The following is a 26,441-nucleotide window of genomic DNA, read 5'->3' as shown; positions in this document are numbered from 1 at the left end:
AGTATGGTAAGCATTAAAGTTATATGTTAAACTGTGGCATATAAAAACCATTCTCTTCTACAATAAGAAAGTCTATCAATTTCGGGAAACATAACCTTATGACTTCACTGTTAACTCATACTGAGGAATTTTTCACTGTTTGTTTTTAAAAAGGGGGGGCTGTTTTTAGACTATGAAATCTCTGACAATAGAACTCCCTTTTATGGACAGTAGTACAGACCAGCAGTTGGCAAACTATAGCCGGGGGGGGGGGGGGGGGGCGCAAATCTGGCTCACCATCTGTTTTTGTAAACAGTTTTAGTAGAACATAGCCATACTCATTCATTTACATATTGCCCATGCTGCTTGTGCCCTACAATAGCAGAGCTGAGTAGTTGTGACAGACTAAGAACTGCAAAGCCTAAAATATTTACTATCTGACTCTTATAAAATTTGGAGACTCTTAATATTGGTAGTTATTTACACTGTTTACTTTTGAAGATTTAGCAGCCTGGTTGTGGTAAGGTGGATCACTGACAGACACGAAAGCATGCCCTATTTACATGGTGAAAATGACAGTAAGAAGGGGGAAGTTAAGTTTATTAAGTAAAATTTTATCTCTATGTTTAGACCCTATATTAGATACTTAACCTTCATTCTTAAAATGTAGTACTATACCTATTTTACAGGGAAAGTGAAACTCAGTAAGATTAAGTCACTTGCCCGAAGTGGTGGAAGAAGGATTTGGATTAAGGTCTGACTCCAGAACCCCATGGTCTTTCTACTGTGCCTTAATTCCTCCTTCTTGTCTTCTTTTGCCTTCCCCATGTACGGTTGCATTCTGGCTGGTACTCAGGGGAGGACTCAGAATACTAAGAGAGAAGCAGAAAGGACTTTAAACAGATGAAGAGATAACAACAGCATCATGGCTACAAGGATCAGTGGAAAGCTACAACCAGATAAGGAAATAACAGCAATTCCCCAACTTCTCTTACAGGATTCTCTTTGAGGTGTTTTACTAAATTAATGCTCAAACAGCTTAACTGCTGGTAGTACCCAGGCACCATGGATATGAAGGATGGAGCAGAGCAAGAGTAAGTCCTAGGAGAACCAAGACCAGGTACGTATGTTTCCTGTGTAACTACTCTTAATCATCTATCATCCCTACATACATACAAGTCCACAGTAAAGTATAAAGTATGTTTTCTTCTAATAAGCATTGTTTTACCTTGCTGAATAGACCATAGAAACACATTAAAATTTATACTTATTTTACACTAAAATTTTTACTATACTGGACACTTTATTATATCTCTGATACCACATTTACCAAATGTGGAAACAAAGTAATTTCTTTACAGAAATAAACAGTAATATGAGATTTCCTCCAAAAAGAGAATAAGCTTTGAATTAACAGCTAATTGGGAAGGAGTTCATTTTGGCTTTAAAGTATTTTATTTAGGTATTATTATATAATCTACCATAAAAGAAGTCAAGAGGATATTAAGTGATTTACCACCCTAGAGAGATAAGGATCTAAGAAGAATGAAACAGACTCGTTAGAAACTTGTTCTTCCATCAAAAATAACAGATTTATCTCTTGTATTTTTCTGCAAGTCGATGTAGCAATCAAGACTTAGCTGCTGTTATATTGTTCTTATTAATATTTTGTTTTACCTATCAAAAGTATAAACTTTCAGGGTTGGTATGAATGCTAAGTTTTGTGCATGTTTAAGGTAACTGTGGAAAACACTATAACGTGGCTAGTATACAAAGAAAGTATAGGAAGTTCATACACTAATCTCACAAATTTTCTTTTCTTAACTAATACCAAATCCTTGGTTTCACCAAAACCATTAAACTCCCAGTGTGATAATTTCTGAAAGCTGTGTCTTGTAGTAGCTAAAAAATAAAAGGTGGTCTGATAGTCTCAAAACTTTCTTTTTAAATTATATGTCTGTTTCCTTTACTTACTCAAACTCACTCCCCCTTTATTTAAACACAGTGGTGGATGAAAATAAGTATTTTTAATCCCAAATCATTCTAATTTAATGTTATTTTGTGTCATAAATTATCTTCTTATAAATTACAAAACATATTGTATGGAAATAAAATTTGATTTTAATACTAATTTTTTATTAGAATACCCTTTATCAAATAGGAAGACATTTACAAGGTATACTATTTAAAAGCACACACTTTGATGTCAGAAACCTGGATTGGAATTCCAATTGTGTCACTTAAACTGTGACTTAACTTCTTTAACCCTAAATTTTCTTTTTAGTAAAATGAGGTAACTGCCATTATAAAGATAAAATGAAGAAATGCAGGTAACCTTTTAGCATAGCACCTAGCACATACTTACTAGCTTCTAATAATATAAATGATACCAACTTAACCTTTTTTTCCTTATCATTAAAGGGCAGAAAATGCTACCTAATTTATAAAAACTGCATTGAGGATTAAGTGAAATTGTGTCTATAAAACTGGTGTATTATTGTAATAGCAAATTTCAATAAATGGCTAAGTTATTAATAGACATTGTTTTACTGTAGCTATATGTGAATCAATAAGTTGATAAGACTAAGTTCAAATTTACCTGTGTTTTCTTAAATGAGGTCCTTTCTAACTAATCCTATAAATAAGGACATTTTAAACCTCTTAATTTTTATTGGCAGTCTGTCATTGTTAAAAACAATCCTAACCTCCGAAGACTGTCAAATCTCACTCACTGTAAACTTCAAGAACTTTATATGACAAACTCAGGCACATTACTATAGTAACTCCACTCACTTTTTCAGCTTTTACAAAAGAACGAGAACTCTATACACTCTAAAGTACAAAAGAAAAAAAAACCCAAAACCTGCACTGCAGTCATAAGGAAGCCCTGTTCTCTCAGCTTTCCTGATCAAGTTAAATTCATGGCAGTAATTCACTTCAAAGATTATTTTCACCACCCATCTTATCCTACAATGGATATGAGATAACTCACCGGAACATTTTAAAACTAATTTATGCTACCTGAAATAAATTTGGTTTCCTCTTTCCTATGAAGAGAAAAATGCGTAACTTTTATTTGGGAAGGGCAAATGGTTGCAAAACTTGAACAACATACCTACAGCAGTTTTAGATTTAATCTTCACATTTGAATTATTCTCTAGTTGGTATTTATATTCATAAGAGAAGGGAAATTATATTCTTTCTTGCAAAGGTCTTTAGGCTTATATAAACATTGCATGAATTCTCTTATTTCATAGCAGAAAGAGATGAAATAACTAAATAAAGCTTCGAGATAATATTTAAAGCATTACAAAAGCATTAATTAAATCATGCTTGTAAGTTTTATCTTAGAAGCTGCATTAAATTTGGTCAGAATAAAACTGACTCTTCTATACCTAAACAAAAGTAATATACTTTCATGATCCCATTTTAAAGAAGCAAACTATGGCAGACACTGCCAATTTTTTTTAACCCCATAAAGGCAAATTTTCTAGTAATAAATGCCACCAAAGGGCTGATGTTAAACACCTGTACTTAATTAGAAATTTACGCTTATCTCAATCTGATGATGTCAACCAAAGTATACCTTCTAGTAAGTGAGATATTTATATTATAATCTCACCAAACCATGGTAAGAATGCAAAACTTATGATTTAAATGGACTAAAGGAGGATAGGTTAAAAACCTTAGGTTCAGAACATAGCTTACTGAAGGTATACCTTTTATGTCTTCACAAATGTCTTCAAATACCCTCCTTTCTTCATCCTCTTTTCCCAACACACAAAGAGAAATACGGAAAGTGTAATGGATAGCTCTTAGTTCTGTTCATCAAATTATTCCTGGCTGCCTCCCAGGCACACAGTGCTTTCTGTGCTTTCTGGCTTTCTTTTTGTGCTTTCTGGCTCTCCTGTGGCTGGTGGGACTAGGTGCCTAATTCTGGCCAATGAGTTGTGAATCAAAGTGACTTACTTTATCTAGGCCAGAGTATTTTGCTGCTGGTGAAACACTCGCAATCTCCTTCTGTCACCATACTTGAGATGTTGACTGCTGCCATCTGCCTAGTTCCCCACCTGATCCATGAAAAAATGTTACATAAAACAAGAAATAAACTTTTGAAACTGCTTATCATCACATCAGAACCTAGTTGATCCTGATATAAATTGGTTCCAGAAGTGGGATACTGTTGTAACGCAAAGACTAAAATATATTCCATTAGTTTGGGGGCCAAGCAGGAAGGACACTTCTCAGAGGATGGAAGGATGATAATCCATATTAGGGAGTACAAATTATTTGAAATAAAAGGCAGTTATAGTTTGAAAAGCAAATAATGTACTTAATAAAGCTGTAGTTTTAGGAGAAGAGGCTAAAAAAACAACACCAAAACGGTGTGCTGGTTGCTCTGTGTTCAGTATTGTAAGTAACAAATTTAAAAAACGGATTAGTTTGTAAAACAAGAATGACAGGGACTTGTAGCATTTGAAGAATGTTTCTCCATCTGAGTCATAAGTAAAAATCAAGAAGGCTATTGACTAACAAAGGAAGAGCAGCAGACCTTGAGGGTAAGTTTCAGCTCAGAGTAAAACACTTGAATTGATTAGAGTCTCAAAAGCAGAGACCCAATTAAAACTGTGTTAATGCTTTCAGTTGAACAAAACAGCTCTGAGGAAAAAGAAAGGACATTAAGGGTGTAGCTTTTCCAGCAAAAGTTAATAGGTTTATGCTACTAGCAATTAGGAGACTGGCATCTGATAAAGAACTATGAATACAGGCTACTAGCATACTGAGCTTAAATGAAAACACATTAGAAGCCTACTACAAAGTTGTGCTGCCAATTAACAAAAATCAAAAGCCCATATTAAAATCTGACTGATTTAGAAGTATACTTGCATTACCTCCCCTAATATTTTCTAATACCTACTTCAGATGAGGCTAGGGAAGATGATGGAGAATTAAAGAATGCCAAGAGCCACAACAAACAATGGACTGGGGAGACCTTCCAGAAGAGCAGATTTAGTACCCAAATAAGAATATTCCCCATATCCAGAGGAAAGGGACCCTTTTAAAAGTCAGCCTGGTGAGATTTTTGAGTTGCTTTAGATTAGGGAGTGCTATGTTTTCCTCTCATTATCCAAATGGGAGTGTTTATTGTGGTTATCATACCACAATATATATCTGATGTATACTGGGTGTATTTACGGGGGGGGGGGGGGTTGAGGGGGTGGTAGCAGGCAGTGACGGAGATAGTATTTTCATTCACACGTTTCCAGATCAAGAAAAAAACACATCCAAACTGGATGCAGAGAATTATGTACATCACCTGGAAATCCTAAGACTTCAAGCTTGACACAGTTTAGCTAGGACTTTTGGGCGGGTTCACTGGGAGAGGAAAAGAGTATATTTTGTTTTAAAGACAGTGATTCAAATCTTTGGTTGATGAGAAGGGTAGATCTGTCATTGGTGTTGTTTGCCGGATATTTTTTTCTTTGCCTTCTGGTCATATGGTAGGGCTGTACCTACTGGTCCTTTTATAGTTAGGTGGAACCATGTGGCTCCTTCTGGCCAATGAGCTGTGAGCCTATGTGACATGTAATTTCCAGCCAGAGCATTAAGATCCAAGATAAGAGATCTTCCAGAGCTCTTTCCTCTATCACAGCATCCAGCCAAATTGAGGATGGAGGGTGCTCTTTCAGCTGAATCCCAGAGTTGGAGTCATGTGGAACAGAACCTCCAAATCAACCTAATGGACAATGAAGCTAGAAATCAATCTTTGTCCCATCTGATGAAGGGAAACCATTAACACCACTGAACATCTGAGTCAGAGGCAAGCTTACATATCAACTAGTTTCTTCTACAAATGACAAAAGTGAGGTCTAGTAGTTAAGTGACCTGTCTAATCACATGTAACCACATGGTAAAAAAATTTGATGGAAATACCACTATTGTCCTGTAACTCTAAATTATAATGGGATTTATGCTCTTAATCTTTAAACACAACTCGGGATACACTGAACTAGAGATATATGAATAAATTAACAGGCCAATAATGTACCCATTTATTCAACAAATAATGAAGAAATTTAAGCTCAAATGCCAAAGGTACTTGGACCCAAGAATCACATGGTAAAGACTAAGCAAATAATCAAATAAATGAGATGGAAGTTTGTAACAGTAATTGCTAAAAAGTTATGTTATGGGAGAATGTAACAGACCTATCCTAAAGGATAGATACCGAAGGAGGTGACCTGGAGCTGAGATCTGAGATTACTAAACCAACCTGTAGAGAAATAATGTATCAGCACATGGCAATAAATGATCCTCCTGTATGGAGGGACCTCAAAGGATTTGGAGGAACTAAATGAAGGTAGGGGCCAGGTTACATAAGGCCTAATATATAAGCCACTTTAAGAGCAATGGGAGCTCTTCAGAGGTTTTCAGCAGGAAGCGACACAATGAGATTTCACAGTATTCAATGGACCACTGGTTTTGCTAATACTGGGGAAGGCAGTAATTGCAGTCTTGGGAAGACTTCTTAGGAAAATACTTAAGTCTAGGCAAGAGTATGATAGTACTTTGAATTAGGGAAGTGGCAATGGAGACAACATCTGAATTATTCAGGAATTGTTATTCAGGGTATTTTAAGTTCTTGCTACCCTACTGTAATTCATAATAAATCTGAATGCATTAAACTGAAAGGACAGCATAACACCAAGATGTTATGGGTAGCATAACATATTTATATCAAAAGGATGCCTTTCCAACAGCTCCCCCCACCCCCATACTTGTAGAAGATACACAGCTATTAGGAATGAGTGGTCATCTTATTTCATGCCACTTTATACAGTAAACATTAGATTATATTCCATTATTTCCCAACTGATAAGGCTTTCTAGATCCAAATCTTAGAAATTACAGATGGTTTTTATTCAAACTTAAGATTTATTCCAGGAAGGATTTAAGGTAGCTGGGCAGAAATAAAGGGGCATTACAGTAATTTAACTGGTTTCTTGCCAGTGATACAAATTATTAGGAATCCTTGAGAAATAAGAGTTCTACATATGAACAAGAACCAAGGTTCAACTGAGAAATTTTATACGAAAATACCCAATCCTAAAAAATACAAAGACCAGGGGGAAACGTTAATCCTCTCAAACATTTCTTTACTCTATCCCATCTTCAAAAACAAAACAAAACAAAACAAAAAAACCAAGATGTTGTTTCATTATTACAAAAGTTAGAAATTTCTCAAGTGTATTTTACTAAATCACAACACAAAAGTTCAGACAAAAAAAATAAACAGAGTTCAATAAATGTTTTTAGATAGTGCATGGAAAAACTCAAAAACAAAATAATGTATTTTTGTGAAGTGGATTCTACATTTACTGATATGCAAAATGAACAAAACAAACTGTTCTTATTTTATTGGTACTGCACTGCAAAGAAAAAATTAACCAAGGGAAAAGCATTCATACAGAATTCTCATATACAGTGTCAAGATGTCACTATGGTAGAGGAAAAGGAAACTTGCAAATAAAGTGGTATTTACAACCAAAATCTTGGTTTTCAAAAACTCTTTCACATCAAAGAAAAGGTATTTTAATATAAACACTTTAGAGTAAAATAACGGATTTTGATCTTGCATGATTTTTACTTTATTTACTTCAAATGGAGCAAAAAAGATGACTTTTCAGGACTTAACGTTAGAAGTTGGTTTGCAAGGTTTTACTAGACTTTTTTTTTAAAGCAGGCTTCACACCCAGTCCAGAGAGCCCAGCGTAGGGCTTGAATTCATGACCCTGAGATCAAGAGTCCAGTGCTTAACTGACTGAGCCACCCAGGCTCCCCTTATTATATTCCGAGTGATAAACTACCCAAAGTAAAAATAGGTATGTATTCCTGATCTTTACAACAGGGACTTAAAAAGACTGCCTCAGATTATAGTTTATTTATCATATAAATTATGAACCCTTTGAAGGAAAAGACATGTCTACAGACCCCATAATATTTATCATTACACTTTGTAAGTATAAGCTTACTCATATTTGATAAATCTACACAATATAAAATAAGTACTTTTAGCACAGTGTCTCACAAAATGTATTTTTTTTTTTTTTTTTCAACGCTTCCTATTTATTTTTTGGGACAGAGAGAGACAGAGCATGAACGGGGGAGGGGCAGAGAGAGAGGGAGACACAGAATCGGAAACAGGCTCCAGGCTCCGAGCCATCAGCCCAGGGCCTGACGCGGGGCTCGAACTCACAGGCCGTGAGATCGTGACCTGGCTGAAGTCGGACGCTTAACCGACTGCGCCACCCAGGCGCCCCTCACAAAATGTATTTTTAGAAAGGTCATGACATTTTTTCTGGCTTAAAATTTTGGCATAATCATTAGAATGTCTCATGTTCTTCCTAATCTTACAAAAACACATAAAAATTATAGCTTAAATCCTACTTTATTAGTTTCACTCCAAAAGCATTTAAAGGCATTTAAAACAGGTATCTGATTACCATTTTAGATAACAAAAAAATCATGAAGTACCTAGATTTTCTCAGAATTATTTAATCATTAATTAAAGAAACATTGGTGCCAGAACAATATTAAGTGGTTAAGATATAACACTATTTCTGCTTTCAAAGGGCTTTTAGATACTAGGAAATAATCACATAAACGAGTTTATTTTCTACAAGTTCAGGTTATATATGACAGGGCTTGGGAAGGTATGTCAATAAAGGCTTCATAAAAGTTGACAGCAAACCGGAGTTTGTTGAGTGACCCTGTGGAAAGAAAGAAAAGGCTTTTGGGGTAAAAGGGGATAGTGTAAGGAAAGGCAGAGGTGAGCAATTAAAAGAATATTAAGTGCAATAAGTAGTTCAGTTTATTGAGCAGAGGGCTTGCGGTAGCATACAGCAGGAATGATGGTGTCTCAATCACCTCCAAGATTAAGTTACAAAAGACTGCAGCTTCTGTCTTAGGCACTCTCTTAGTTGAGCACACTGTTTCTATTGGATCATTTGCTTGGGGAAAGCCAGCTGTCTGGTTGTGAGGAGGACAAATAGGTAGTAAATGAAGAGCCCCGTGTGATGAGGAACAGAAACCTCTAGCCAACATAAGTGAGCCTGGAAGCACATTTTCCAGTTGAGGTGACTGCAACCCTGAACAGCTTTCTGCAGATACGGAGCCACAATCACCCAGTAAACCAACTCCCAGATTCCTGATCCTGAGAAAAGGTAGGTCAGATTGTTTTAAGCTGCTAGGGTTTGGATAAGTAGTGATGCAGCAAGGGATAACTAACACATATATTGGTACCGAGAGTCCTCATGGTGTAACAAAAACCTAAAATGCTGGAATGGCTCTGGAACTAGACCATGGCCTCTAAGGACAGTATTAGTGAAGAAACCGTTAATAAAAGCTTCATGGCATTTTATAAGGCTGCAATGAGGGCAGAAAAGTGAGGTAGATGTTACAGGAAGGGTATCCCTGTTAGGAAGGGTACAGAAAGTTCAAGAACACTGTTACCTTTAGTTATGTGAAAAGTAGAAAATGTTACCTAATAACCTGGGTGATTTAGCTAAGGAGATTTTTAAACCAGAGAGTTGAAAAGTGCTGCCTTGTTTTTTGGCTTTATATGGTAAAAAAAAAAAAAAAAAAAAAAGACAAAGACAAAAACAAACTAAATGAAGAACTGTTAAAGAAGAGCCGGGGGGCGCCTGGGTGGCGCAGTCGGTTAAGCCTCCGACTTCAGCCAGGTCACGATCTCACGGTCCGTGAGTTCGAGCCCCGCGTCGGGCTCTGGGCTGATGGCTCGGAGCCTGGAGCCTGTTTCCGATTCTGTGTCTCCCTCTCTCTCTGCCCCTCCCCCGTTCATGCTCTGTTTCTCTCTGTCCCAAAAATAAATAAAAAACGTTGAAAAAAAAAAAAAAAAAAAAGAAGAGCCGGGACTTGAGTGAGGGTTTTGAAAATGTGCAATTTCTCCAGGATGCAAACAACACTAAAATTTAGAAATGGTCTCTGAGCCAATATCAAATCCAGGGCACCAATGGAAAAAACGTGGTCTAAAACTACGCTGAGGGAGTGAGTATAAAATCTTTTGTTAAAACCTCAGAAAGATCAAAGACTGTGCCAGACAAAAGGCCCAGTAAAGAGAACAACTCTCTTCAGATTCTCTCAAACAATAAGGCTTTTAAAAGGAAGCTTAAGGGTGTGGTATCTCAGCAGCAGCTCTCGGTAGTAAAAGGCTTCTCTTAAATATATTCACGGTGTGGCATTTAACTAATGAAATAGACCCCATAAAGTACATAGAAGACCTACAAGTTTTTTTTTTTTTTTTAAAGAATTACATATTCTGAAACACTGCCAGCTTGAACTAATGAGACAAGAAACAATATAAAATGAAAAAAGGTCTTCAGAATCCTAAAATGTTGGCAGGAAGAAAGCTAAGAAAACTCAGTAACAAACATGTTCTACCTTTCATGAAAAAGAAAGGGTGCACAGAGGGCAGAACCAAATGCCCAAAAGACAAAGTTGAGAGCCTTGGGTGAATTATACTCATGAACTGACATTCAACCAAGGAACTATCATAATTTGTGTGACTGGATTTCAGATATGCTTTGGACCAGGAACCAACCGTCTTGTGTCTACTACTGTCTACCCTCTGCCTCCTGCTCTGAATGGGAATGGTTTAAAGGATTTTCCTAAGCCTTACCCTGTACTGCATACTGGGTATGTGAGGGAGGGGGTGGATACTCCCCTTTAGCTTAACACGCTGAGAGAAATTTGAGTAGCTGTACTTAAGGAACTACATCTGAGAAGCAACAACAGGTATCTGAAACCAATTTGGATGGGATTCTGGATTATGAGCTGATACTATAATGGGATGAGACCTGTAGCAGCTTTGAAAGGGAGAGCATTTATTCTGCATGTGGCTACTGTGGTAGTCAGCTTCCAATGGTCCCCATCTCCTGGCATTCACAACCTTGTGTAGTTCCTCCTACATTTACCTGCCTTGGTTTGTGTGACCATATATGTAACTTCCAAAGTAAGTCATAAAAGACTACTATTCTGGTCTTTTGTGCTCTCTTACTTGTGCTCTTTTTCTTTTGGATCACTATCTTCGGGGTAAGCCTGCTGCTATACCATTAGGACAATGAGGCAGCAATGGAGAAGTTCATGAGGCCTCCAGTCAGCAAGGAATTGAAGCTTGCTAACAACTATGTGAGGGAGTGTGGAAGTGAAATTCTCCATAGTCAGTCAAACCTTTAGAAGACTGCAGCCCTAACCAAGAGCTTTACTGGGACCTTATGAAAGACCCTCGGCCAGGATTGTTCAGAAAAGCTGCTCCTAGATTCCTAGCCCTCAAGAACTGTGTAAGATATTAAGTATTTACTGCTCTATGCTGCTAAGTTTGGGAGTGATTTATTGTGCAGCAATTAATAACTAATACAGAATTTAAGCAGGGAAGAGACTGAAAATAGAGGTAAGTCAGATCATCAGAACCCAATAAACTCCACTACAGAGTTGTTGCATTCTACTCTATCAGAAAAAGGAACAATTTAAAGATTTTAGATATCAAAGCAACAGCCATATTCAAATTTTAGAGAGTATCCTGACAATTTTGAGGGGGTTATAAATTTGAAAACCATAGTGAGACCAGTTAAGAAGCAATTATAAACCTTTCAGAATAAGGCAGACTAATCTTTTTAAGGAATTCTTAGATTGAAAAGCGTAGGTTTACGTGAAGGAGCAGCCTTAAAAACTGAAGATCATTAAAGTGTACAGAACCTGTAAAAAAGTGCAGAAATCTTTTTTTTTTCAGCTGATGAATTCTTCAAAACATATTGTATACATCTTAGCATCCACTGGGAAACCAAGCCTGTATTTAAGGAGAGAAAACAATCCATTTGGTCGATATACTTGTCTACTTAAGGCCATGTTCTCTGACACCTTGCTTAGTATCTCACATTCTATCATGAATACAACTATATGTGTATCAAAATTAGTACTATCAAAACACTCTATAACAAAAATCACTTGTTATATAATGGAAATTTGCTGAAAATTTTAAAACCAACCTAAAAAACACATTTCTATCCTTCAAGGATTAAAAATGAAACTAAAACAGTAAACTAAAAAGATCTGTGCAGTTACTGCATAATAAGGCACCATGCTAAAAACTTTACACAAGATCTCAATTATACCAGACTTGGGGTTAAGTAGGACAACCAGAACTTGAAATAAAACCTAACTCCACTGCTCATGTTTTGAGCCCAGTAGAGTAGCTATTTTCAATCCTATCAGATCAAATGCTCCTTCTTTTCAAATTCCTTCACTATTCTGCTTTACACATTTTTCAAATCAATCCAAGAACCTACTGCAAAACAAAGAAGAAATAAAAGGAAAGTAATTTACAATCAAATATGTATTTCAACATGTAAATGCTTGGGGTATGTACCTAGGAAGACAAAATGAAGCAATCACAGATGCTACATGTCTACAAAGAATCACTGTGAATGTGACAGTTAAAAAAAAAGAGTTTATGCTTTAGGTCTGTTGATTCAAATACTACAAATGATGTTGATGAAGTTATTTCCAAAATGGTAACAACTCACTACAAAAGTTCTAAACAAAACACAGTATAATATTCTCTTATTTTATATACTAGTAGCAATCTTAGAAATGTTAGTATATATAAAAACTGTACAAAAACACTTTACATTTAGGTCCTAGACTCAGAAAATTTACAAGTGGAAATTTCACCTACTAGGATGTTCTGTGGGATAGTCAAAAGTCCCACGGGCAATTCTCTGCGTTGCAGGACTACTCTTTGCATGATGGAACTCATACTGTTCCTGACCCCAAGACCATCTCCCCAAAATTGTGACAATCAAAAGCATTTCCACAATTTTCCAGAATATCCTGAAGATGAGAGAATACTATAGTCCCGGTGGAGAACCACGCAGAGAAAGGAGAGTTCTCAGATACTCAATAACAACCTCAAATATCCACTTGCTGGATCCTGAAACAAGCATACTGTACCCAAATCCTTTATTGTAAAGATATTTACAGGCATACCTCATTTTATTGAGCTTCACAGGTAGTGTGTTTTTTTATAAATTGAAGGTTTGTGGCAACTCTGCACAGAGCAAGTGTATAGGCCTCATTTTTTCAACTGCATGTGCTTACTACTATCTTTGTGTCACAGTTTGGTAATTCTCACAATATTTCAAAAATTTTTTCATTATTATATTTGTTATGGTGATCTGTGATCAATGATTATGACTCAATGAAAGCTCAAATGATAGTTAACGTTTTTTAGCAATAAGGTATTTTTCAATTAAGGTATGTACTTTTTTTTGACATCTTATTACACACTTAATAGACTCCAGTATAGTGTAAACCTAACTTTAAATGCACTGGGAAACCAAAAAATTCATTTGATTCGCCTTGTTCCAGTATTCACACTATGCAAGACCTGGAACTGAACCCACAGTATCTTTGAGGTATGCCTGTATATAAATGCAGCAGGAGTGATAGATATTCCTTGGAGTTCCTCAAGCAGCCAGTTTCTACCTAGTGGGGATGCACATCCTTCAGGCTATCACACCATATGTAGCTGCAGGAATGGCTCATATAGATCAGAGTATCTACTAGGAAGGTATCCTGAACCGTTTGTGCATCTGAAGTTGGCTGGATAAACCTCTTTGCCAACAGAGTCCAAAACTTAATAGCATTTCCCTGGATCTTATCATCACTCTGACCTCAACATCACCTAATGTGATCCAATCTTCCACACTTCCTTGCTTTCATAAACTCTTCCACTCAGTTATCTAGAATAGAGATATCCTCTTCATAAAATTCTCAAATTTCTTTCATTGTTCCCTCAACTTCTTGCCCTGACTGAAGCCTGGCAGTGTCTTCCTGAAATAGTGCTCCCTATAGCCCTTTTAAGAAGAAGCTATTTATTTTCCCATGTCCAACTTACTTAGAGGTGGGTTAAGTATTCATCCTCCTTGCTTTCCACCACCAATCCCATACCATTTCTTTGTTCTCCTTTCAAAAATCATAACCCCCTCAGAAATTCAGAACATCATTCTCCCCAAAGCTGTCATACACACTCTCTTGGTCGAGTCACAGAGCTTCCAGTCTTGTTCTCAACTACTACTAACTACACTTCTGCCATCATGACCTTCTCACCCACATTGATCTTTTTCTGTGTTCCACCTTAGCCACCATTCCTGTGATTATATTCTAGCTCTTGCCTTCACTAGTAACTGTGCCACCTCTGACATCCAAAATCAAGCGTCTCACTTTTTAACCACCACCCTCATGATTTAGTTTCACCTATTCCAGCAGTTGCCTCCCACAAAGCCTTTTATGCCAATGACTCCTACCACTTCTCCACTATTCATCAGCTTCTTGATATCTCCTTTCCCTGCTCACCCAGTTTAGATTCCATGGTCTATCATGACAATCTACCTCACTAATCTTCTCATCCCTCTCTTCTTCCTTTGTACTTGTTGGGCAAACATTAACCCCCCAAAACCCCTATCATATACCTACTTGGTGCTTGAACTCAATTTAAATGCTTGCATTCAACTGCTGAAGTGAGCTGACAGGTCTCACTTTAAATGATCACAAATATTGAGCCCTCAGCTCATCCATCAATCATACCACATTTCTCTAGTAAGTCAGCTTTCCCACACATACCTTCATCTGTCTTAAGGTCCCACCCCCCCTCACTCTGAGGTGATGACCTCACCTCATACTTCACAGAGAAAATAGAATCATAGAATAAATTACCTCATTCTCCCACTGTCAATTCTAACAACTGAACTGAGTTTTTTTTCTCACATCTGCCTTTTTTCTTACTTTTAAAGAGGAAGAAGTATTTCTGCTCTAATTAGCGACCAACCCCCTCTATGAAATTGATCCAGGAGAGACAGTTTTAAGGAAATAGTTTTTAGGAACAAAGTCCCCAGTGGAAGAGGGGATAGGATTATTTTATCCTTTTTAACAACATCATTCCAACTATTACACTAAGTCTACTGTTTATAATGACTCTTTTAACATTTTGGTCTACTAATTCTATTACCTGGGTTACTTCTGTGTCTTCCGTATTTTTTCCTTAGTCGTTAGTTATATGTTCCAGCTTCTTTGCATACCTGGTAATTTTTTTATTGGATGCTAAACACTAAGTTTTATGTTGTTGGATCTTTTAGTATTCTTTTGAATATTTTTCAGCATTATTCTGGGACACAGTTAAGTTACCTGTAATTAGTCTGATCCTTTTGAGAATAGTGTTTAATCTTTGTTAGGCTGTATCCTGAACAGTCTTTAGAGCTAATTTGGCCCTAAAACTAAGGAAGTAACTCTTCTGAGAAATCTTACCTGATGCCCCATGTTATTAGGATGTCTTTCCACTCTGGCTAGTGAGAACACAACACATTCCTAGTCCTGTGTGAGCTCCCAGGACTGTCCCTCCTACTTCTTTACAGTTGCTTTTGCCTCAGCCTTCAAAGTTTCCTCAGACAGGCTCAGATCAGTTTTCAGGCACCCTCAAGGGAATCTCTGGAGCTCTCTGTGCGTGTCTGATACCCTGACCTGAAGCCACTTAAGCTTCCCCAAACTCTGAATTTTCTCTCTTCCAACTCAAGGAGGCCGTCAGTCAGGGTCTATTTGGGATCTCCTCTACATATGCTCGAAGCCTGGAAACTAGGTGGGTAGAGATGGGGAAACTGAGGACTAGCTTTGCTTCCCTCATTTATGTCCTACCTTCCCTTTGTGTCTGCTGAAACTCTGTAACTCATTTTTATTATTTTTTAAATTAATTACATTTACACCCAATGTAACTCATTTTTAAAAGAAATCATTTGTTGATCTCCCAGCCTACTTCAGCCACTGTCCTCCTGTTTTTTCTGTTCCTTTTCATAGCAGAACTATTGCAAAGCATCGTCTACAATTGCCATGATTCTTTTATCTCTCATTATTTCTTCTATCCTCACCGGGCTTTCCTTCCTACTTACTCCACCAAAATAGGCCAATGGCACACATCTAATCAAATTAAACAATCACTTTCCCCTACTCATCTTCTCAGTGGACACAGTTAACCAATTTCCTTTCTTGAAACACTTTGATAATTTTCTTCCTACTTCTTTAATAGCTCCTCCTTTAGCTGAGCCACAAAGCACAGCTTTAAAAGCCATCTCCCAAAGACTTGCCAATTTATAGCACCAACCCATGACTTTAAAATATTACATACACTTCCAGTGCAGACTGTTCTAATTCACTACACTCTTACATATCCAGTTAAATATGGACAAGAGGCACTTCAAACACATCCATTCTTTATGTATCCTCCCTTCTCTGTCCCTATTTCAGTAAGTGGCCTAATCACCTACCATCCAGGTGCTCAAGGTAAAAATCAAGAGTTAATCCTTGATTCTTTCTTTCCATCTAATACATTCAGATCCACCAGCAACTTCTGCTGGTTCTACCTTCAAAATATACCTCAAATCCATCCATTTCTCTTTATCTCCACTACCACCACCCTAGTTAAAGTCACCAACTCTCATTCTTGCTCAATATGCCTCATTCTCCCATATGATAGCAAGAATAATCTTGAAAAACATGACTTCAGATCATGGCACTCCTTTGCCTGAAATTCTCTAATGGCTTACTTCATTTCTGAACAATCCAAACTCCTTGTAGTAGCCTATAATACCTTACCAGATATAGACTCCTGACTATCGTTGGGTCCTCAGTCTCAGAGGACCTTTTTTCATTTTGCCCTGGTCATATTTGCCTTCTATTCCTACCTCATATTCTCTGCATCTGTGGGTCTCTCTGCCTGGAATGTTCCTCACCCAGATTTTCAAAGGGTTGGCTCGTTCCCACCATTCCAGGTTCAGATCCAACGTTCCTTGACCATCTATGCCAAGAAAACTCTATCTTCCTCCTTCCATCTGAAATTAACTTGTTCCACTGTTAAGAGTGGAACATAAGAGTTATAGTTTTTACTGTCATTTGCCTTTTTTGTGTTTCCCCATTACAGAATTCATTCAATGAAGCAAATATTGAACACTTACTACATGCCAGGCACTCTTTTGGGTGCTGAAAACACATCAGTGAAATAAAGCAAGACAAAAATTCCTGCCCTAATACAGCCTATATTCTAGAATGTAAGATCCATGAAAAAAGGAACCCTGTTTGTTCAGTGTTGTAACCATGGGAACTATAACAATCCTTGCCTCAAAGCAAATGCACAAGTATTTGCCACAAAAGTGATTGAAAATGGGCTAATCTACATTTTCTCAGTCTGTGTACAACATACCTCATCTCAAATATCTCCACCTATCTATTAGAATAATGATCAAATTCTTGTTTCAGGCTTCAAAACAGCCATATTTATATTGTTTCTCTTTAGACTCTTACAGGTGAAACACAAATTCTGTTTCCCTTTAGATTCTTACAGGTGAAACACAAATTTGCAACCACAACTACACAATTCTGGCTCTAATTTCAAATTCTCATAACAATAAAAGCTTTGTGACTACAGCACCCGTTTATGTTCTTTAAATCCTTTAGAACTTGTGAGTCTTTCTGGACTAAACTGGAACCAATTATCCCTGCACCCAGACTACCTTCATTTCCATGTAAATTATGTTTATATAATATGCAAATGAAATTATTAACTAATTCAAGATGGAATGACTATTCTGTAAACACATAAAATAGTTCTGGAAACAGACCATAATATACTCATTACAACAGGAAATTACTATAGCCTTACTTCACTTTGCAGTTAAGAAAACCTGGGTGAGTGGAAGCAGGTGTGCATACACTCAACTGTCAGAAGCTGCACGAGGCCTTGAGTCTAAAATTGGTTTTCCTGGGGCGCCTGGGCAGCTTGGTTAAGTGGCTGACTTCGGCTCAGGTCATGATGTCATGGTTCGTTGGTTCGAGCCCTGCGTCGGGCTCTGTGCTGACAGCTCAGAGCCTGGAGCCTGTTTCAGATTCTGTGTCTCCTTCTCTCTCTCTCTCTCTCTCTCTCTCTCTCTCTCAAAGATAAATATTTTTAAAAATATAAAAATAAAATTGTCTTTCTCAAATTATTACTCAAATTTAAAGACACACTTTTTGCAACTACATACAACACTACAAGGACAAAGAACATATCTAACACATTCATATTGGATAATCCCAAATACAAGGGATTGTGTAAATGTAAGTAAGCCACAAAAGCCAAAATACATTTTCTCAGAGAATATACAACTGCTATTTGTGGTTCTAAAATACTGAAAATAATTCATCCCAATATATAAAAAAAATTGAAACTATTAAATCATTGATGGGATGTTTTAAATCTCACATTATCTTTACCCCTGGATTCACTCTAAGGCCATGTCATTTCAGCCAGAACTCTATACTGAAGTGAATTCAACCAAAATCTGCTTTAATAATCTGTTACAAAATTCAGCAAACTTGTCACCATGCATTAACAGAAGCTGACCGAAACCTTTCAAAGAACTGATTATATCCCCATTCATCAAAGCTACAACTCAAATAATGGGTCATAATAGATTTAACTACATGTTTTTGTTTTTCATCTACCTACTACACTGGGGTTGGTGGATGAAATTCACTTCATATATATTTAAAGGTATAAAGTTGGGTCTCCACTATGTTTAAAACACTCAATAACTCAAAATCGTTTCCTATAATCGCAGGCTTTAAGTTACATAAACTTGATCAAGACCTGCCAAAATTTACAAATGTGTTGCAGACGACAAAGCTTCAAGCAACTCATTGAAAGTAGTTCTAGCAACTTGTTTAAAATATTTGAATCATTTCTCATCGATTTCCCAATAAATTGATATATTCTTACAAAAAATTTACAAAACACTAACGTAAATCATACTTTGAGGGTTCAAAAATTTACTTTAAAAAGTAAAAGACATACTCTACTCCTGTCTTTGTATTTCATATTTTCATACCACTTTGCACTTAGAAACTCACAACTCATTTCACTCCCAAATTACAATATAAAATTCTCTTTTCCTTGCTGGTTATCTTAAGAAGCAGAATTACAAACTATGTCTTCATCCCATGGTATTACTGTTACTTTTAAAATGCTATCTTTTGGGGGTGCCTACGTGGCTCAGTTGGTTAAGCCAACTGAGATCTTGGCTCAGGTCATGATCTCATGGTCAGTAGATAGGAGCCCTGCATCAGGCTCTGCGCAGGGCAATGTCAAGCCTGCTAGAAATTCTCTCTGCCCCTCCCCTGCTCAAGAGCATGAGCATGCACATGTGCTCTCTATCAAATAAATATACATTTAAATGCTAGCTTTTGCTTTAAAACTGCTGTTTTAACCAACCGCTGATAAGAAATAACATTAACTTTTTAGGAAAACTGAATCATATATATTAGATTCCAAATCTTTCTATCTCATCTGTTTTTACTACCGTGATGTAGTAGTATGCAAAATATAAAACTAAAACCTAGTTTTTAGGACTGTTGGTTTAATACTTAATCTACCCACAAATTCATGAACCTGTGAGTACAGATTATTCCTCGTTTACAAAATTTAGCTACCTTACATTTAGACAGTATTTTTAATTAAGTACTGTTGATTAAAAGAAAGAAATGGTAGTTCAGCACAAACTCCATTACAGATCACAAAGCCTCTACAAAACATGATAGATAATGTAAGCCTGTCAGTTTTCATTACCATTGTTTTATAAGAAAATGAACTCTAAGTTCAAATGGTATTAATCCAAAATTTTAAATATCAAATAGTACACCGAAACAAGAGCTCTTTAGGCACCTAGGAACCATAGTTTTCAAGAGGTTCCTTTTGCAGTTAAGAGTAGTCTCTTCCTTAAGCCAATTAAGAAAGAAAGGAGGGGGGGCGGGGTGGAAAAGAGTCGTCTCTTCCTGAGTTGCCTATAGCTAAGGATAGAATTATCCTTCTCCTAATAAGTCTATAGAATTGTCATACTAATAAAACCAAAATGACTTCACTTGAAATTTCTAGGAGAGTTAGTAGCCCTTAATCTTGAGCTTTCTGCTCCAATTTGTTACCAATGCTTTGAGAAACTGATGGACAAATATGAACTTTTCTCCTAGAAAAATATACCATCACAAAATTTTATATGCATATCGTGGGAATTCACTACTTCCAGAATAATTTCCATGCAGTCCTTACAACTTAGAAATTTCTCAAAAATATCTTGGTGGGGGGGACCTGATTGGCTCAGGCAGTAGAGCATGTGGGTCTTGATCTTAGGGTCATGAGTTCAAGCCCCATGCTGGCCATATAGCTTACCTAAAAAAATAAATTAAAAAAATATCTTCAGGTAGAAATTGGAAACTAAATTTTACTATTGGTTCTCAATTATCTTTCATTTTAAATAGATTAGTTATTGGCTACTTAATGCAAAAAAAAAATTCGAGTCCTTTCTAATTCAAACTATTTGTAAAAATTAAACTTTGCTTCTACTGTAACTGAGATTTCACATATTTTTCTTCACTTCCAAGAAAGAAGGAAGAAATCTAATTTTACAGCTCCAAATACAAGGACTAAAAAAATCTTAGTTCATAAAATTTTAAAGGGGAAAAAAAAAGATTTTTGGTTTATTTCAAAAAATGAGAAAACATTTAAATTGATCAAAGTAGAAAAACTAGACTTTTATCAATTTTTGAAAATGTAACATTTATTTTTCCTCATTTCAGAGATATATACATATTTCTAATTTATCCCTAATTAAAAACAAACAAAAAACCCGTCCACTTTATAACTAGTCCTTAACTTGGATCTAATAACATTATATACAGGACCTAATAATGGATGGTAGTTCTAAGAGGAGAGAAAGGCAGGTGTATGAGACCATTTTGTCCAGATAGAACCCAATTAAAACAAGGTGCTGGATTATAATGGCTAGACCCTATTTCTAACAGTCTCAAAGGTAGCTGTGTAGGGTAGTATCAATTACATCACCTATTCTACCCAAATCAGACTAGGTAATAGGAGTAGAAAGGTTAACTCTCCACTCATAATAGAGCCACAACACCCTGGACATCCCAATGAAAAAGTTACACTATAGGAACCAGGTAGTTCCAATTTATTAATTATCACTTTAAAACCAATGTTTTCAGAATGTCTTTCCTAGCAGAATTATACTTTAATGTAAAGCTCCAATTCTAACCAACATAAATCAATTTTATTAAAAACACACCAATAGTACTAACATCTTGCAAAGTTATCCCTTCAATTAAAAGAGAAGCCGTGGCACTAGACTTAGTATTTCAACATTTCTAACTTCAAAGTTAAGATCTCAAATTTAAGATTATAATCTTAACAAAAATGTTAAAATATTTTAATGGTGCAAACATCTGCCCTCTCAACTTCTCCAAATTTTTCTTTTTTAAACCCAAAGGGACTCATTTATCTCATTTTAGAACTGAGAGTCTATTGACTTCCTATTTGAAAATTACTTCTGTAATTCATCAACTCCAAGACTTCATCAAATGTTGTTTTTTGACTTAGCAAGCTACAATGTATGACAGTGTACCAATTCAAACATTTAATCCCTAAACATCTAAGACTCAGTCAAGTTCTTCAATTTATTACAATTTTTGGAGTTATTTTTCAATCCAACTACACTAATAAATAACAACTAAATTCTAAAATTGAGTAAAGCCATGGGGGTGGGGGGGAGAATTTCTGCTTAAAGTTGTTTCTTAAAAATTAAGAGGCATGCCTAATTGTGTTCAGCTTATATTATTAAAACTGGTTAAATAGGAGTACATTAGTAAGTTTTATTTTCTCAGTGGTAAGACCTAGAATTTGTCTGTCCTTCACCACAGAAACAAAATATGGTAACAATTACCAGACAGTTCACATGACAATACTGCAGATACATTTTGATCATGAAATGCTTTCTTAATCAGGGGGTATATACAAAACTGTCATTTAAATCTGCCCCATCTTTCATGATCAACATACCATTATACTTTTTTTAGCTAGACCCTCAATGTCCAAGGCAAAAGTTTGTTTTAACCATTCACCTTTACAAGTACATCATGCTTCAACAAATTATCAAAATATTTTTGTTTTTCTAAAGTTAACTCAGAATTCAATTATTTCTATGTTTAGCCTACATTTTCAATATTGTGTAGCATGCTATTTTCAATATTGTGACTTATATGGCCTACTACTACTGACAACATGAACCAGGACTGTACAGCAGCAATTTACTTGGTAGTGCTTACATCCTTTTATTAAATTCAGTATCTGTTCTTGATGTCTATGCTTCACTGATCATAGTTTTGGCTGGATGTAAATTGAAACAAATTCTAAACAGATGATGGAAAAAGGTAGCTTAAAGGGAAATAAAAATCCCTCACGTTCCTCAGAGAGACTGCACATGTTACTAATGATATCCACTGCACTATAAGATGTCAAAATTATTTCCGTGAACAAAATTATCTATAAAATTTAACAAACATTGATACTTTAGTTGAGTTCAGCTCGGAGTTCAGGTTGTAGCTCGAGACTGTCCAAAATACTCAGAAGCAAGACTTAACTAAATGTCTAACATGTACTGTAGTGCTACCTTGCTTTTATAAAGCATCTGCCCACCTTCCCTGGCTGAAAAACAAGAACTACAAATTAAATTCCAAGGCAGTATAACACCAACACCCCAACTTGAAAGTATGATCTGTAAAACTTAGAAACAAAAATAAAACCAAAAGACAAGATTCTGCAGTCACAAGCACTTTAATTTTTAAAAACAAATCACTTATTAAAAAATAAATGGCACCAATCTACTCTAAAGTTGACACAAGTAAAATAGAGAGGTTCTGTCTGGTAAGTGCTGAAAGTCAGTGCTACACCAGACAATCTCAACTACTACATGCACTTATCACTTAGCTTATCTGTAAAGTTAGATTTAAAACACTACTCTCAAAAATAACATTCAACTGTCAGAACTATTTTACTTTAAAAGGTTAAATAACCCAAACAATTTGAAGAGCTTTATTTTCAAAATCAACATTACAGAGCATAATTTCTACATTTAAAATTCGTACAGTACCAAATAGAAGTATTACAGTACAATTTTCCACAACAAAATTGTAGCACACAAATCTTGCGACTCCTTGATTTCCTTGAACTGTCAATATACTGCACCCTGTTTAAATGGCTGTACCTGAAAACCAAAGTATGCAATTCCTTAGGATTAGAAATCATCAAGTTATACTGTCAAGAATCTGGGGGAAATGAGAGGAAGATTCTATTATCCCTGTCTCAACCCAGTTTCCACAACAAGGTAAAGCCATAGCTATGATAAAATGTCTATTTGCTGTAAATAGTTAAATACTGAAACCCACCCGATATAAAACATCTGAACGTGAAGATTTCTGTAAAATGAATTCACTTAACTTTAGTTCGGTTATCGATAAGTAAGGACCCTCTTTCGAAATCTAGATCTATAACATCTTCTTAAATAGGGTCTTTTCTTCCCCTATGTTGAGAAACCAGAAAGAAGGCAGACTTACACTTAAAAAAAAAAAAAAAAAGCTATTAATAAAGTTACAGGCTTTAGAAAAGCTACGTACTCTAAAATAAGTCTGCAACATAGTCTCAAAGATCAAAGAAAAAGTCAGGGATAGATAGTAGTTTATTACCCTTCGACTAATTAGAATTGGGGAGGAATGAATGCAAAAGTCCCAAAGATACAGAAAATGAACCTTATCTTCTATAAAAGTCATCCGAGCAAACACGCAGTACTCTCAACACTCTGTTGCAGGGGGTAAAAGGACTACAAGCCTCACAGACCTACTGTCAACATTACATGTCCCAGTGAGGCTCCGCGTAGGGGCCGCACAGAGCCCAGCCACCTTTCCAGGCCATCGGGAAGCGAAATTCCCCCACTGTGCACAGAACCTGCGCTCCCCAGCGCCCGCAGCGCGCGAAGGCCGAGGTGGCCCTAGAACGCCACCCAGCGGCCTGCCGGGAGGGCTGCAGGCGGGTCCTCCGCGGCTCCCGGCTCGCCGCACCCCCACCGCCACCCAAGCCCGTTCCCCTCTCCGGATGCACAAGGCCCAACCCAAGAACTAAGACCACAAAATGGCTGCCGGCAGCTTCGTCACGTGACCCCTTTGTGCCTTTCGGGCTCCCGAACTCCGCGGGACCCGGGTACAAGTGGCCGGGGTCGGCGGGTGGCCTTAGAGGAGGCCCCGCCGGGCCGCGGCGGCCGGGGGTCGAGGCCGGGGGAGGCGGGGTAAAGGCCCGGCCGGCGACTGAGAGTCGGCGGCGAAGAGAAGATGGCGGCCATTTTGTGTGGGTATGCTGCTCCGCCGCCGCCGCAGGCAGCAGAGGGAGCGGGGCCTGGCGCTGGGTCGGACAGGGGAGTTAACACGTACCGACTCCTCTTCCTTCTCCATTCCGGTGGGCATCTGCGGCACGGCCCGGTTTATCGAGGCGTATTCGTGCAGGTCGGGCAGATCCTCACAGCGGAAAACCGGCAGCGGCTTCGAGGCGTCTAGCGCCCGCGCCCGAAACGACAGTTTACTCATCTCAGGCGCAGCAGATACCTCTCCGCTCTGGGGAAACGGCCCCGGCCAGCGGGATCATGGAGAACCGGGGGTTCGGTCCCCACTCGCCTACCGCTGCCGGGGACTTGAGGGGCGGAGCGCAGAGCCCGCCGTCCGGGCACTAACACCAGCCGGGAGGGTGGGAGGCTGTGCCGCTCCGCTCCTCTCTCGCTCGCTCTCTTCAATACGCCATGGCCAACATGGCGGACATTAAAACTCCACTGTGCGCTCTTCAGCCAACCCCAGCCATTCCCCACACTGCATCGCGCAGCGGCGCGGGCACGCGGGGGGGGGGGGGAGCGCGGGCTCGAGGCCGGGCGCCGGCACGGAGCGCGCGTCCCGCCAACCCCCGGCGCCCGCCGGCCTCGCTGCTCGCGGCCCCCACCCTCCGCAGGCCCGGAGGCGGACGGGCGGGACGGGGCAGACTGGGCGCTCGGACGCCGGGAGCCGACGCCTCGATCCTCCTGTTCCTTCCTATAGCGCACACGCTCACTTTCTCACGCTCGCTCCCTCCCCGCGCCGTTTTCTGACAGGCAAAGGTGCAGGCAAACTACCCAGCCGCAAGCCGGCTTAGCGAAAGGCAACGGCGGGAGAATTGCGGGGTGGTGCTATTACTCGGGGGTGGGCGGGCTCGGCACCTGTCACCCCCGCCAGCGGCCAGCGCAAGGGGCGGGGGCGACTCTGGGGGGCCAAAGCCGCCCTCGGTGGGGGTTAGGAGGGGCGCTCCAGACGGCGCTGCGCACCGATGGCAAATTCAGTGGGTGAATGCATGTCTTAGTTATCGCGGCTTTTTAGGTCTTTAAAACAAAAATACAAACGAAATTAGGGGCAAAATAATACTTTGGGTGAACTTTTACCAGCGATTATTTTTGCATCTAATGAAATTCTGGATTATAATATTTGACAGGCTCCGCAGCAAATCTTTGGTCAGTTCCCATCCACTGAACTCAGTATAAACGGTACGCATCCTTCTCCGCTCCAAAATAGGTCTTTTTTTAATCTTGCATTTTATGTACCCATATTCACACTTTTATTGTAATTGAAGCAAAAGGAGTTCTTATCGGGCACTATGACCTTAAGGGAAAAAAAATTTTTTTAAACGACCTACTTCAGGATTGTACAGCCAATTCATTATATGTAGCTCATGATTTTGTTTGCACTGAAGGAAAAAGCTGCTTCTCTAACATAGTCATGGGTTCACACTTATCATTTGTTCTCTGAAAAACTTTATAAGATTGAATCATATAAAGCCTGTAGTGCTCCTGCCAAATCAAAACAGAAAAAAAGGGGAAGAACTGATATATTAATTTTTGGTTTATATTATACATGAAACTAGGTATCCAGAGAGCTCTTTCCGGTGGCATATTAAACAAAAACCAGAAAGACTGTTAGGGTGGGTTTAGTAGGTTTGGCAGCAAAATTTCAAAAGTTCACTGAGATAGAAAAATGTTTTATAAGTCTGCTTTTCTCCCTGGGGGCTACACAGTAAAAATAATCACAATTCTTAAATACTGGGTTGGACGGGAACTGTTAACTTGCTTAAGGCACATAGGAAACTGCTATCTTCCAGGCTGGTTTAGCTACACTCTACCAGGTGGGGAGAAGAAAAGGAACACACAGACTCCAGTTCTCAAAAATTACCCTAAAATTCTCATACTGACAACTTACCTCTGGGAGGCAGAGGGACTTTCATCCACATTTTCTATACTAATACTGTGCATTTATTCAATGAGCAAACATTTATGAGCCCTCGTGGCCTTCTAAGTATGCTGCTGGTGACTTATCACTGGCAGAGCTCAGAGCTCGAGCAGAAGGACCTGTAGATGAAAACTGCCACACCTGAAGTAAGTGTTATAATGAAAGCACAGGCT

General features: G+C 38.1%; 1 protein-coding gene and 1 long non-coding RNA gene across 6 annotated transcripts in view; both read right to left on the bottom strand.

Moving 5' to 3' along the window:
- Positions 1 to 26,441, bottom strand: part of EPC1 (enhancer of polycomb homolog 1) — a 95,612-nt gene that overhangs the window by 45,083 nt on the left and 24,088 nt on the right. The window contains exon 1 of one of the 5 annotated variants that reach the window (XR_009247659.1): positions 24,400 to 24,844. The exons of 1 other annotated variant lie outside the window; for it this stretch is intronic. Coding sequence is in view for 3 of the 4 variants with exons in the window: in XM_058681533.1 (XP_058537516.1) it covers positions 24,400 to 24,552 (153 nt within the window). In the remaining variant the exon portion in view is untranslated. Of the gene's footprint in view, positions 1 to 702; positions 1,225 to 24,399; positions 24,845 to 26,441 lie in introns of those variants that run through there. 3 more of the 5 variants (XM_058681533.1, XM_058681535.1, XM_058681534.1) reach the window with 3 other exon arrangements.
- LOC131483422 (uncharacterized) lies at positions 8,410 to 15,058 on the bottom strand. The gene is made up of 2 exons (XR_009247662.1): positions 11,755 to 15,058; positions 8,410 to 8,750 (listed from the first exon to the last, which is right to left on the bottom strand). It is a non-coding gene; the product is annotated as an uncharacterized LOC131483422 (long non-coding RNA).

Source organism: Neofelis nebulosa, chromosome 8, assembly GCF_028018385.1.
Source record: "Neofelis nebulosa isolate mNeoNeb1 chromosome 8, mNeoNeb1.pri, whole genome shotgun sequence".
NCBI lineage: Eukaryota > Metazoa > Chordata > Mammalia > Carnivora > Felidae > Neofelis > Neofelis nebulosa.
Note: the sequence above shows the minus strand (reverse complement) of the source record. Positions and strands in the feature narration are given on the sequence as shown.